The sequence below is a fragment of the Epinephelus moara genome, chromosome 16 (genome assembly GCF_006386435.1).
Source record: "Epinephelus moara isolate mb chromosome 16, YSFRI_EMoa_1.0, whole genome shotgun sequence".
Taxonomy (NCBI): domain Eukaryota; kingdom Metazoa; phylum Chordata; class Actinopteri; order Perciformes; family Serranidae; genus Epinephelus; species Epinephelus moara.
The window spans coordinates 5,352,391-5,365,065 of NC_065521.1; the positions used below are offsets into that span (position 1 = coordinate 5,352,391).

General features: G+C 42.1%; 1 protein-coding gene across 2 annotated transcripts in view; it reads left to right on the forward strand.

The window, feature by feature from the left end:
* Positions 1-247: 247 nt before the first annotated feature.
* The window catches only part of LOC126402519 (rho guanine nucleotide exchange factor 10-like protein), a 60,350-nt gene continuing 47,922 nt past the window's right edge, over positions 248-12,675 (forward strand). Inside the window, exons 1-6 of one of the 2 annotated variants that reach the window (XM_050064599.1) lie at positions 248-382; positions 2,939-3,042; positions 3,177-3,254; positions 5,271-5,450; positions 8,480-8,596; positions 11,267-11,359. In XM_050064599.1, coding sequence (XP_049920556.1) covers positions 2,965-3,042; positions 3,177-3,254; positions 5,271-5,450; positions 8,480-8,596; positions 11,267-11,359 — 546 coding nt within the window. In that variant the 5' untranslated portion in view covers positions 248-382; positions 2,939-2,964. Of the gene's footprint in view, positions 383-816; positions 847-2,938; positions 3,043-3,176; positions 3,255-5,270; positions 5,451-8,479; positions 8,597-11,266; positions 11,360-12,675 lie in introns of those variants that run through there. The other variant, XM_050064598.1, reaches the window with a different exon arrangement.

Consider the following 12,675-nt stretch of genomic DNA (forward strand, 5'->3'; position numbering starts at 1 on the left):
TTTTTTTTCCTTCTCTTTATTATACATTTATTTGTTTATTTTTTGTAATCTGCATGGAGCACAACAACCTCAAGGCCACAATACATCAGCTACACTGCCTGTTTCTCCTCTGTTTTTTTTTTTTGTTTTGTTTGTATGTTTGTTTGTTTGTTTGCTTGTTTGTTTGTTTTCTCCTTCTTCTCCGCATGCACTGTCACTGGGGGAAGCGTGTGGAGAGGGGCTCCAGAGAACGGAGGCAGGGAGGCTCGTGAGCTGGTGTCTGGTGGCCGGGGAGGGCTCGAGGCTGGGCGGCTTGGTGGCTAGGCAGCTTGGTGGCTAGGCGCTGGAGCACGGAACGATAGCAGGCTGGACCTGGGGCAGACAAAAGCAAAAACGTCAATCAGTACGTGGAGAAAACTTGAGAATCGAAAATCACTACAAGCTCTCACTAAATGCAAAAACCACATAGAAGTAGCGGCCAACACTACCACAGAGCAGTGGAGACAATCTGGCGATGGGTCCTCTGCAGTGGCGGTTCTAGACCTAATTTACCGGGGCCAGCCTGGGGCCAAGAGTTTTGTCAAAGGGACACATTCAATCCGAGGTAAAAGAGACAAAGACAGGCGTTTGAGCATTCAAAATCTTTAGTTTAAATCATGAGGTAGAATATGAAGTTCCGGCATACAGTCACAATACTCCAGTTGCATATGTTAACAAAAATGTTGCGGGTGGATGTGGTACCAGGCCGCCTTAAAGCTCCTCCTCCTGTCCCCCATCAAGGTCCTTGGGAATGTTAATTTCGGCTGCATTGGTGGGTCCTCTCTACATCTGCTGATATCTGTGGAGAAGAACAAACTATGACTATATGTAAATAACATTTATTCTACATGAACACATCATAGAAACTGCAATACACTGCTTAACATGCATACACACACACACACACACACACACACAAGCTTAAACAGATGCAAGAAAAATAATATTTTATATAGTTATATTAATGCACACATGAATTTAAGGTTTCCCTTCTATCTTGTGCAAATGTTCTGAACATTCATTTAACTGCACACACACACACACACACACACACACACACACACACACACACACACACACACACACACCTGATGGTCCAGTGCTTGTTGATGCGCATGGATCCTCTGTCTCTGTCTCACTCTGTGCTTGTATGTCCCCCTCTTCACTCTCAGGATCTTCGTTTGTTTCTCTGTCCTCCTCTGTGCCCTCACTTTGCAAACCACTTTCTTCAACGTTCACTGTGTCTGTCTCTCTTTCTATGGTGCCCTCAACCACCACCTGTCGCCTCTCTTCAGCTATCTCACCAGAATCATCTGGCTCTGTCTCAATATGAGCTGCCTCGTCATTGACGATTTTCTTTGATGGGCAGAAATAGGACGTTATGTCCTTTGGCTTTTTTCTCTTCATTTTGAACTATTAAACAAAGGAGAGGAATACACCACATGTCAGCAACTCAGAATGCAAATAACATTAAATATAACAGGCAACTGAACTGTTGCTGGCTTTCTTGTGTCGTGATAACGTTAGCGGCTAACGGTTAGCCTTGTGCTTACATCTGGCTGCCGGCTGCTGCTAGTAACATAAGTTAACAACATTTCTGTCAGAGGTATAAAACGGCTTCGCTTACCTTTAATCTCCTTGGTAACTGACTCGTTCTTCTGTCTGTTCACGAGTGGTATATTTCATCATGCTCAAAAGTTGTCATCCATGTTGTAAGCCAGTCTGGCTATGGTGCAGCGCACTAAAGGATCCGACTGGACAAAGATGCCACACGCAATGGTTCCGCCTTTCGCGTCGGCGGGACATGCAATTTTCATTATTGTATCAATTTTTATTCCGAGTGGGTGGGCCACAGGGGGGTCCAGGTTCAATGTTACAGGGGCACTGGCCCCTGCTGGCCCCTCCCCAGAACCGCCACTGGTCCTCTGCAGCTCACTGCTTAAGAGCAGTCCTTGATTGGACATGAGCTCCAGCTGCGAGGCAGTCAGCTCCCAAATCACCTGAAGATCCCCACCCAGCCTCTGCCAAAATAAAAGGAACACAGAACACACCTCCCCACAGCACACAGAGATGACATCTCTCAAACCACAACACAACTCCTATTTTGTTAACTTTAGATTTAAATAATTTAGGTGGTTGGGGGACAGACACCTTTTTTTATAACATTATGGGTGCGTAACTACACTGGAGGAAGCCCAGAGAGTCTTGTAAGACTGTGACTCTGCTTCCTAGTCTCAACTCTGGGTTGTCATGGTTTTGAACTACTAATAAAGTCAGTCAGGTTTCTAGAAATGAGAGGAGCTCCATCCAAATGAAAAATGGTTAGAAATGTGAACGGGTTGGTGGTGAACCATGGGCTTAAGCTTGGCACTACACTTCTCTCAGACAGCCTTCTGGCTGTAAGGGGGTTGCCAGAGGATGGCTAGCAGAAGCGACACTATGTGGCTCTGTGCCAGCTGTAGGGGACTGGCTAACTACAGCAGATAGTGAGTGATTTTCCGTGGTGCAGAGCTGCACTTCCAATTCACAAATAAACAACCCCCTAGATGTAATCATGGGTACAATAATTTACAGGCATGAAAACAGCATATCAAGAGACAGATACAAGAATGAACTGAAACACACAGACACTGGAAAAAGTTTTCAATGCAAAGAATAATACCAATTTGGTAAATGCTTGCAATGACAAAGATGCTTAACAGTATTTACTTCACTGGAGTGAGATGTTACGACAAATGTATTTACTGTTCGAGTTTGTCAATGACTGCACCACAGCTTTACAGGAATGGAAACAAGTAAAACTTGAGTCACAATTAAAGCTATGATTGTCCTGTAAATATCTGTAACAATGCTACCAAAACAGATTCATGTTTTTATTTTGGTTTCTGTGTGTATTAAGTGGTTGTGTTTGACTTTGCAGGTGATGGACAGGATGATGCAGGTTATATGGATGTGTCTGTGTGTGAGTTAAAGCACCCTCCACCGCAACTGTGTCCCATGCCAGAGGGCCTCAGCAGTCAGCAGGTATGTTTTGGATGCGAGTGCTTGTACACTAATGCTTGTGCATTGCCCAGGTGCAAATGCCTGTGTATCCAAATGACCACATAACCTTAGAAAGCCAGCTTTGGTTCATCTCAGTTTCTCTCTGCCTCCCCCAGGTTGTCCGGCGTCTCATCCTCAGCTCCATCATTCAGAGTGAAAGCAGCTACCTGGAGTCACTCAAGAGAATCCTCCAGGTGAGCCACATGTCTCCTCAGGTATCAGGGCTACCACAACATATCAGTGTGCAAAGGCTTTGTTTCTATTGGAGATAAGAGGAATAGAATGGAACATATTCAAAGGATTGTGATTCCAGTCATTTCTGGTCTGTTCACTCTCCCTAAAGAGTCCGTTCTTCACCTCTTCTGTGGAAAAGATCTTGAGCCAGTGAACATAACAGCACAACCATCATTGATGATGGAGATGTTCTGTGGTTCCTCATTGTGTGATTTATGGTAATAATAAGATTATAACTCAGTATTTAGCTAATTATTTGCAAAGTACACAATGTGTTCTCTAAAAAAAATGTTGTGTACTGGGGCTGCATGATATCAAGAAAACATGCAATATGTGATAACGTTGTTGAATATTGTGATGACGATATCAGAATCAGAATCAGAATCGGTTTTATTGCCAAATTTCACATACAAGGAATTTGGCTCGGTGTAACAAAGAATATAAAATAAAATATAATATAATAATAAAATAAAAATAAATTCTGAGTGCAAATAACAATAATAATAGCAATATAAAAAATATGTACACTATAAATATGAATAGGGTGCACAAGTGTGCAAATAACAGTTGTAAAAAGTACAGCTGTGCAAGTTGAACTGTATGCAGTGTATAACAGGTGAATGACCAAGATGATGAAGAGATGTCCGACTGTGTGCTGGTTACAGGGGGGATGGGGGGCAGAGTAGGTGGAGATGAGTCCAATGAGGGTGGTGTCGTCCGCGAACTTCAGGAGCTTGACGGACTGATGACTGGAGGTGTAGCTGTTGGTGTACAGGCAGAAGAGCAGAGGAGAAAGAACACAGCCTTGGGGGGGATCCAGTGTTGATAGTCCGGGTGTCAGAAACATGTCTCCCCAGCTTCACGTGCTGCCTCCTGTCGGACAGGAATTCAGTGATCCAACTGCAGGTGGAGTCAGGCACACTCAGCTGGGAGAGCTTGTCCTATAGCAGAGCCGGGATGATTGTATTGAAGGCAGAGCTGAAGTCCACAAACAGGATCCTGGCGTAGGTTCCTGGGGAGTCCAGATGCTGGAGGTGAAGTGGAGAGCCATGTTGACAGCGTCATCTACAGACCTGTTGGCTCTGTAGGTGAACTGCAGGGGGTCCAGGAGAGGGTCGGTGATGGCCTTGAGGTGTGACAGCACAAGACGCTCAATGGACTTCATTACCACAGAGGTCAGAGCGATGGGTCTGTAGTCATTAAGTCCTGTGGTCCTTGGCTTTTTGGGGAATGATGGTGGAGACCTTGAAGCAGGCTGGCACATGGTATGTCTCCAGTGAGGTGCTGAAGATGTAGGTGAACACCGGAGACAGCAGGTCGGCGCAGTGCTTCAAGGTGGCCAGAGAGACAGAGTCTGGTCTGGCTGCTTTGCGGGGGTTCTGCCTCTTAAAGAGCCTGTTGACATCCCTGAGAGTGGTGGTGGGGGAGGAGGGGGCCATAGGTGTGGGCAGTTGATTTATTAATATTGAAACATACAGTATTAATGTCTTTCTGCTTTAGGTCTGTGCTGCTAACATAGACCTCAGACAATGAATAGTCTATGCAGACTGAATTAAAAAAATATGCCGTAATGTTGATAGGTTTGGACCCACAGGAGGTGATTAGAGTGGGTCCCCAATAAAATTAGTGTTTTTTGACAGATTGTAGTGTTGAACTGGTATTTGTTCTATAGTTCTAAATATGGTTATATTCCTGTATGTTGAAAATGGGTCTGAAAGTTAAATAAAATCCCAAATCTGAAACCTTGATTTACAAAACCACATATGTTTATATATATCTGTATATTCAGACTGTGTAGAAAACATTATGCAAATGTCATATCTTGAGCTGAGTTTAGAGAGCACCAAAATCATCTACCCAGTATGTATTTATGTATTGTGCAGCTCTACTGTGTATGTCGTGTAATACTGGTAGAGGCTGAAAGAAACATAACCATAGATCTTCAGTATGCTAGCTGACCTTTCTTTGTCTCTTAGGAGTACCAGATGCCTTTGCTGGAGCCACAGAACTTGACCCTAAACCCCAAGAAGGTGCGTCAAATCTTTTACCGTCTGCAGGAGATCCATCAGTGCCACTCAATGTTCCAGATCGCCCTGGCATCCCGTATTGCCGAGTGGGATCACAGCGAGAGGATCGGAGACCTGTTTGTCGCCTCGGTCAGTCACTCAGCCCTTTCCTTAATTGATTCCTTCTTAATTTCTGTCCTTCTCACTTTCCTTCCCTTTGTTGGAGGTGTCCAGCTGGTGTTGTCTTTAAAAGTCACACCTTCTCTTATAAATGTGTAGTCTCTGAGCCGTCATGATTATTTTCTCATGCTCCTTCACTGCCATGTTTAAAATGGGTAGAGTGTTTAGAGTTTTTTTCACTTAGTATGTCGGACCATCATCAGAGAACGCGAAGTGACCTCTGCTTAACACAGAGCATCTCTCTGGAGATAACAAAATGCTCTCCTTTCAAAGTAAAACATTTGAGTCACAAGTACAGATGATAGTAAATTATGTTATTTATGTGATCAGTCAAAGCCTATGTTTATCCCCTTAAAAGCCAGTTTTCCTCTTGTATCTCCCCTTAACTAGTTTTGTGGTTCTTCCATAGAAATAGAATGAGAGTAGAATGGACATTCCCATTCAAATTAACATATCAGTATGGTCAGAGCAGCAGCCATTTTTATGTATATTGTTGCCATTTCAACTGTTGTAGCAGGCTAACCTCATTGCATGTTTGTTGAAACATGATGTAATGTTATGCTTCAGAGGAGTGAGTGAGAAGCACTGCTCAGTGGGCAGCTGAATGGCAGCAGGAATAAACAGCATGTAGATCAGCATGTTTTGACATGTTTATTTCAACTAAACAAAAATTGGTGATTGGTGGAACAGTGGAAAGACAATGAAATAGAGTTTTACGATGACTTAACAAGGCAGATAAACTAACATTAGTCATAGTTTGGTGACAGAGAATAACTTTTTGCTCCATGGTTGTATTTTTCTGTTTAGAAACAGACAGTTATCAAATCAGAGAGTGTGACATACCCACTGACATGTGTTGTCACCATGACAACTCACAACAATTACCATTTTCTATTGAGCTCATCAAATAACCACAGCAAGCAGTTCAGAGTCCTTTCTATTCATTCTGTTTTTATGGGTTTCACTCTGGGTTTCAATCTTATGGGTTTCTCTCTGGCTGTTCATTGTCAGCTCTTTGTTGAAGCTATAGGATGTTTACACTGAGTGAAATATTCAAACCCCAGTCTTAAAGTCCACCATTCCATCAGATCCAAATATTCTGGCTTTATTATATTATCATTTTTATTATAGCATTTTTTATTATTGCTTTATTTATATAGCACCTTTCAAAACAGATTTACAAAGTGCTTCACAATAAAAACAACTATAAAGCTGAAAAACATGTACAATGTTACGGACTGGCTTGAAAACCAACGGGACCCAAGTTGCAGAAAACAGGCGGAGTGAAAGTTCTTAACAGTTTAGTACAAAAAGCCGCTTGACACAAAAAACGGCTGCAAGCCGCTAAATACAAAAAACGGCTGCAGGGAGAAAACAGCTGCCCGGTGGTGGCTGGAGGCGAGGGCTCCGGAGACCGAAAGGCGGCGAGGCAACACACTACAAAAACAGAGAAAAAATCACAAGTCAGTGGGGTTGGTCCATGAGCGAAAAAGGCAAAAATACTCACAAGATGACAAAAGGCTCTAACGAGAGATGCACTACCTAACGAGACGGAATTGTCTGGCACAGGAGTGGAGTCATGACCAGGCTTATATGGAGGGTTGATTAGTGGCGATGGAAAACAGGTGTGCCTCGCCGCCCGTGGTGGAAATGTAGGTCAGCCCCGCCTCCTCCACACACCAGCCCTGCACGTCCAAGAACAACAGGAAAACACAGAAAAAACACCCGAGCCATCACCAAAACATGCATCAAAAGCAGGCCATAACATACAAGATATAAAACAGGATAAAACAGTATAAAAAGTAGTAACAAATACCATCAGTTAAGAAAAGACCAAATGATAAAGATGAGTTTTAAGAAGAGATTGGAAAGAGGTCACTGAGTTTGATCTCAGGCAGGGAGTTCCACAGTTGAGGGGCCTGGACAGCAAAAGCTCAGTCACCTTTAGAGACAAGTCGAGATTTTGGAACCATCAGTGGAGCCTCGTTGGAGGATCTCAAGCAGTGATCAGGCACAAAAGGAATTAACAGATGACAGATGTAGGCGGGGGCCTGACAATTTAGGGCCTTAAAAAACAGGCAGTAAAATCTTTAAATCAATTTTAAAATTCACAGGTTACCAGTTAAGGGCAGAGAGGACAAGTTTGACGTGGTTGCTTCTCTTAGTACCAGTTAAATGTCTGTCAATGTCAGTGTATTGTATGAGTTGGAGTCTTCAGATGTTTTGCTTGTTGATGTCGGACTAAAAGACCTTGCAGTAATCAAGTCTGGAGGAGATAAAAGCATGAATCACCTTTTCTAAATCTGCAGAGGAAAGAAATGACCTGATGTTTGTTAAATGTCTCAGTTGGGCAGAGCAGGACTGCACCACTTAAGTCCCCTGGGTATCCAAAGACAGCACTGACTCAAAGATGACTCCCAGGTTATGGGCCTCTTTTTTCATGTAATCAGATAAGGCACTCTAAGGACAAGAGATATTGTTAATGGTAGTAGCGCTGGGAACAAAAGGGGCAACTATATTTATTTCTGTTTTGGAGTCAGTCAGCTGCAGGAAATTTTTGAGCATCCAATTCATGACTTCAGTGAAGCGGGACATAAAACATCAGTGATGCCAGGCTTTAACGGGATGTACAGCTGTGTGTCATCTGCGTAGCAATGAAAATCTATACTGTTTTCACACATGATTAGCCCCAGGGGTAACATGTATATAGTAAATAGAAGGGGACCCAGGATAGACCCCTGGGGGACCCCACAAAAGAGAGGCGCGTGAGAGTAGAAGGCATCTCCAAGTATTTATCCATACTGAGCCTCTGGTTGGTCAGTTGCTCAAGAGGTGAAAAACAGTTTCCTTGTTACGTTTAGGTGAAATCTTTAAAAAATAAATCAAAAGCCTGCAGTAAGTTTCTGCAGAGGCAGTGTTAAATTGGTGTGTGTGGGAAGAAACAGTGGACTGTATCACTGGTGGCCATGTACAATGATGTCACACTCTTTCCTTCACAGTTTTCAAAGTCCATGGTGCTGAACGTGTACAGTGACTACATCAACAACTTCACCAACGCCATGGCATTGATCAAGAAAGCCTGCATGTCTAAACCTGCTTTCCTGGACTTTCTGAAGGTGCTTACATTTTGTCTTTTAATTAGCTTAAGTTATAGTCCAGTGTAGTGCTGGGTAGTACGACCAAAAATTTGTGTTGTGGTATTTTTTGAGATTCTGTCTGTTTCACAGTATATTACAGTATTTTATTTCCCCTGACAGCTATTCCATTGTTGGACTATCAGGTGTTGATTTGTAAGGATCAACAGATCATTGGTTTTATGCCCTGACAACTGTTTTTTTTTTTTTTCATGTTTCCAAATTCTTTTTTAAAAAGAGACTGCATTCTATAAAATTAAATTACCACCCCACCAAATTTTTGTTGGGGATTTACCACTGGCCACAAGTTCACATTTAAACAATTTATTTAAATGTAATAAATAACAATAATTTATTTCCCCAGTCAGTTGAGTAGCTATTAAACACAAAAACACAAAAACAACAGTTTTGAGTTTGAGTGTCCTCACCTGCAAAAGACTATTTTGACCTTTTCATTCCACTAGCATACCCTGCAGACTGTAGTTTTTGTCAAGATCCGTTCATTCTTGACATAACTCACAGGGAAGGTAACATTTTACGACATTCAGAGAAGTTGGACGATTTTCCAGTTCTGTTGTTTCTTGGTCATCTCCGACTTTGACAGAAAATCATGGAGTCTGGAGAGGCGCAGCAGCAGGCTAAAGTTACCTGTAAGCCGGGAGGTTGTTCTTTTTTTCTTATGGTGCATACAAGTTGGATTTTTTAAAACCAACAAACCTTCCAAACAGCAGACACAGCTCCTCTCTTGAGAAGAAGTTCATCTAGTGCCTCTCTGGTCTCTTGGTGTCTTTCTTCCTCCATCTCTCTTTTCTGATCTCAAACGTGACATTATGGAAGTGACAGCTGTTAACAGACTGTTATGCTAACTGGCCAGCTAGCGAGCTGTCCCCTGCATGCCGTTCAGTGGTGTAATTTTGTAAATGTGTTAAAAATTCTTTAAGTGTTACATATTGTTGTGTGTCATGGTGTTTTGCCCTGTTGGAGAGCTAGTTTTTTGTGGCCGGAGACATTATGTTTTCAATTTGTCTGTATGTCCGTTAGTCCGTACATCCCATTCTGGTGAACAAAATATCCCAAGAACGCCTCAAGGTTTTTTTTGTTTTTGTTTTTTTTGTTTTTTTTTTTCAAATTTGGCACAAATGTCCACTTGGACTCAATGAAGAGCTAAATAGATTTTGGTGGTCATAGGTCAAAAGACCTCATCTATCTCATTCTTGTGAACTTGATATCTCAAGAATACCTCGAAGGAATTTCTTCAAATTTGACACAAACGTCCACTTGGACTGAAGAATAAACAGATTAGAACTTTGTGGTCAAAGGTCAAGGACACTGTGACCTCACAAATCCTGTTTTTGGCCATAACTCAAGAATTAAATTCTAATTATGACAAAACAGCTTCACTGTGACATCATAACACTTTTCAGTACACTACTTAGTGTCATATTTTAGGACAGAAGGGGAGATTTTAGTCAGATACTAAATTAGTGACACTAATCTTGGGTGTCCACCTTGAAACTGTGCTGATTGTATGATTTTCTGTGCTGCCGAGGGGAGATGTGTGTGATGCATCCATGTTTTCACAGACATGGATGTAAAGTGGAAGAGAAACTTGACTGGTGCAAAGAGGCATACAAGCTTCAGTAGTGTGGAATAAACTGTGGCATCCTGAATGTTTTATGAACAGCCCTGGACTTCTCAGACTCTTTTAGCGTCTTACCACTAAGGGGAAACTCCTTCAGCGGCTCCTCTGGCAGCAGCACAGCATCTCTCCCTCTCCTCTCTCGCCATGCCCCCACGGGAGTCGGTGTCGTTAAGTGATTCTGTCATAAACCTTTGGTAATGTAATTCTATGTGACGCTTGTGGCTTGACAAAAAACTACATATATGAGAATCTGAAATACTTACGGTAGCATAACAACCTGTCACAGGTTACAGCGTGATGATTAGAGGAGAAATGGCAGGTTTACATTACCGAAGGTTTATGACAAAATCACTTGACAACACCAACGCACAGCGAGAGAGGAGAGGGAGAGATGTTGTTCTGCTGTCAGCAGATTCGCTGAAAGAGTACCATCTGCAGGAGAGATAACTCGCAGTAACTCACTAAAAGAGTCTGAGAAGTCTGCAGCTGTTTATAAAACATTCAGGATGCCACAGTTTTTTCCACATTACTGATGCTGCTCCTATTTTTTGAAAACTCTGTGGAGTCGCTAATTTTTTTTTTGCTTTCAGCCATGCTTGTTGTTGACATGTGGAACAGTATGTCGTCAATATGTCAACAAGTCCAAATATTGCGAACATCACACTGAATTTTTCATATGATAATAAAAACTATACCAGTATTATTGTGAACGAGATGATATGGCCCACCCTAATGGGGACCATGCTTAACAACATGAAATCCATATCAAAACATTGGTTTACAAACTCTCAAACAACTTGTGCAGTATAATCAAAGTCTCATTTATCCAGTTGGATGCTCAGTACTTCCCAAACACGTGACTTTTCACTAAGACATTACACTATAAAAATTCTTCCGCCTACGGGTAGCGTACCTGATTGTGCAAGGCACGCTATTTGGCTGTGCATGAGACTGTTTTAATGTTACATTTTCAAAGCACTAACAAAATCTCCTTTCCATGTGACTTTTAGAAGAAGCAGGCATCCAGTCCAGACAGAATCACTCTGTATGGCCTGATGGTCAAACCTATCCAACGCTTTCCTCAGTTCATTCTACTGCTGCAGGTGAGTGATTGACATCAGTCACACATCAGCATGTCTCTGTGTTGTTCCATCATCTGCAGTTGTATGTTCATCCTCATGAATTACATATTGAACCATGGTTTTAAGCAACAGTTTTAAATGAAACAAACACACACACAAAACATCATCTGGACACCTGCACACTTTTCATCTGGACCTTTAAGATGTGATTGTCTTAAATCTGTAAATAACATATATCCACAGTTTAATTAATTTATTTTATTTTACCTTTATTTAAGCAGGAAGTCCCATTGAGATTGAAAATCTCTTTCACAGGAGAGACCTGGCTGAGGTAGCAGCCAAACAAAAACATTAAAATGCAAGAAATACAATATATAACAACAAAAATCCACAATAAAACAACAACTATTCAAACATAGTGGCATCCCAAGTAAAAACAAGTGCATCTCTCTGTCACCACATTCTTTATGATGCCCTTAAATTAATCAGTGGATGTAAGTGTATCTAATTAGGGACCGAGCCCGGAGGCAGAGGACTGCTCACAGAGCAGTCCTCGCCAAAGGCGAGGACCCTATTGTTTTTGCTGCGTTTATTCTTTATTCTTTCTCCCGCCGCCTCTTTGAACTGGAATTTGACCCCCTAAACATGCTCAAAAACTCACCAAAATTGGCATGCATATGCCAAAATGGGCTCTCTAGCGCCACCTAGGCACACAAAAATGGCCGCTATGGCCCGTTGGAACGTCGTAGAAACATGAAACCAAAACTGCTGTGTTCGTCTCATCAAGCCCTACAATTCTCGTGCTCACACCCCTGACCTAAATCCAACAGGAAGTGAGCTGTTTGCCCTTTCACAGTAAGATTTCGCCTCAAAACTGCTCTTCATAAAAAAAACATCTCCTCCTACACCATTTATCGTATCGGCTTCATACTCGCACAAATTACAGATCAACTGGTGCTAATCAGATCTTATTCATAACTTTTTCATTACTTGATTAGTTTGGATTTTATGGGCTCCTAAAGGTGAGATGTCAGAAAAACGTCCTGACGATCTTCGAAAGCTGTCCCATAGGAAATGAATGGCAGCAGGGGGAAGAAAGACACCAATCTTAGGGCTTTTTCTAGCATTTACAGCGTCTCCATACTTTGTGTTACAGACTCCATTCCAACTCTCAGATGTTGCCACAGGTCTCATCTATTCACTCATGTTTTCATCTTTTTCATATCTTTTACCATTTTTCATCTGTGCCTCTCAAGGTACCATGAGCAAAAGTGGAGAAATTCTCAGTTTACAATGGGTGTGTATTGCACGGAATGCTGTGAGCTAGAGTGGAGAGG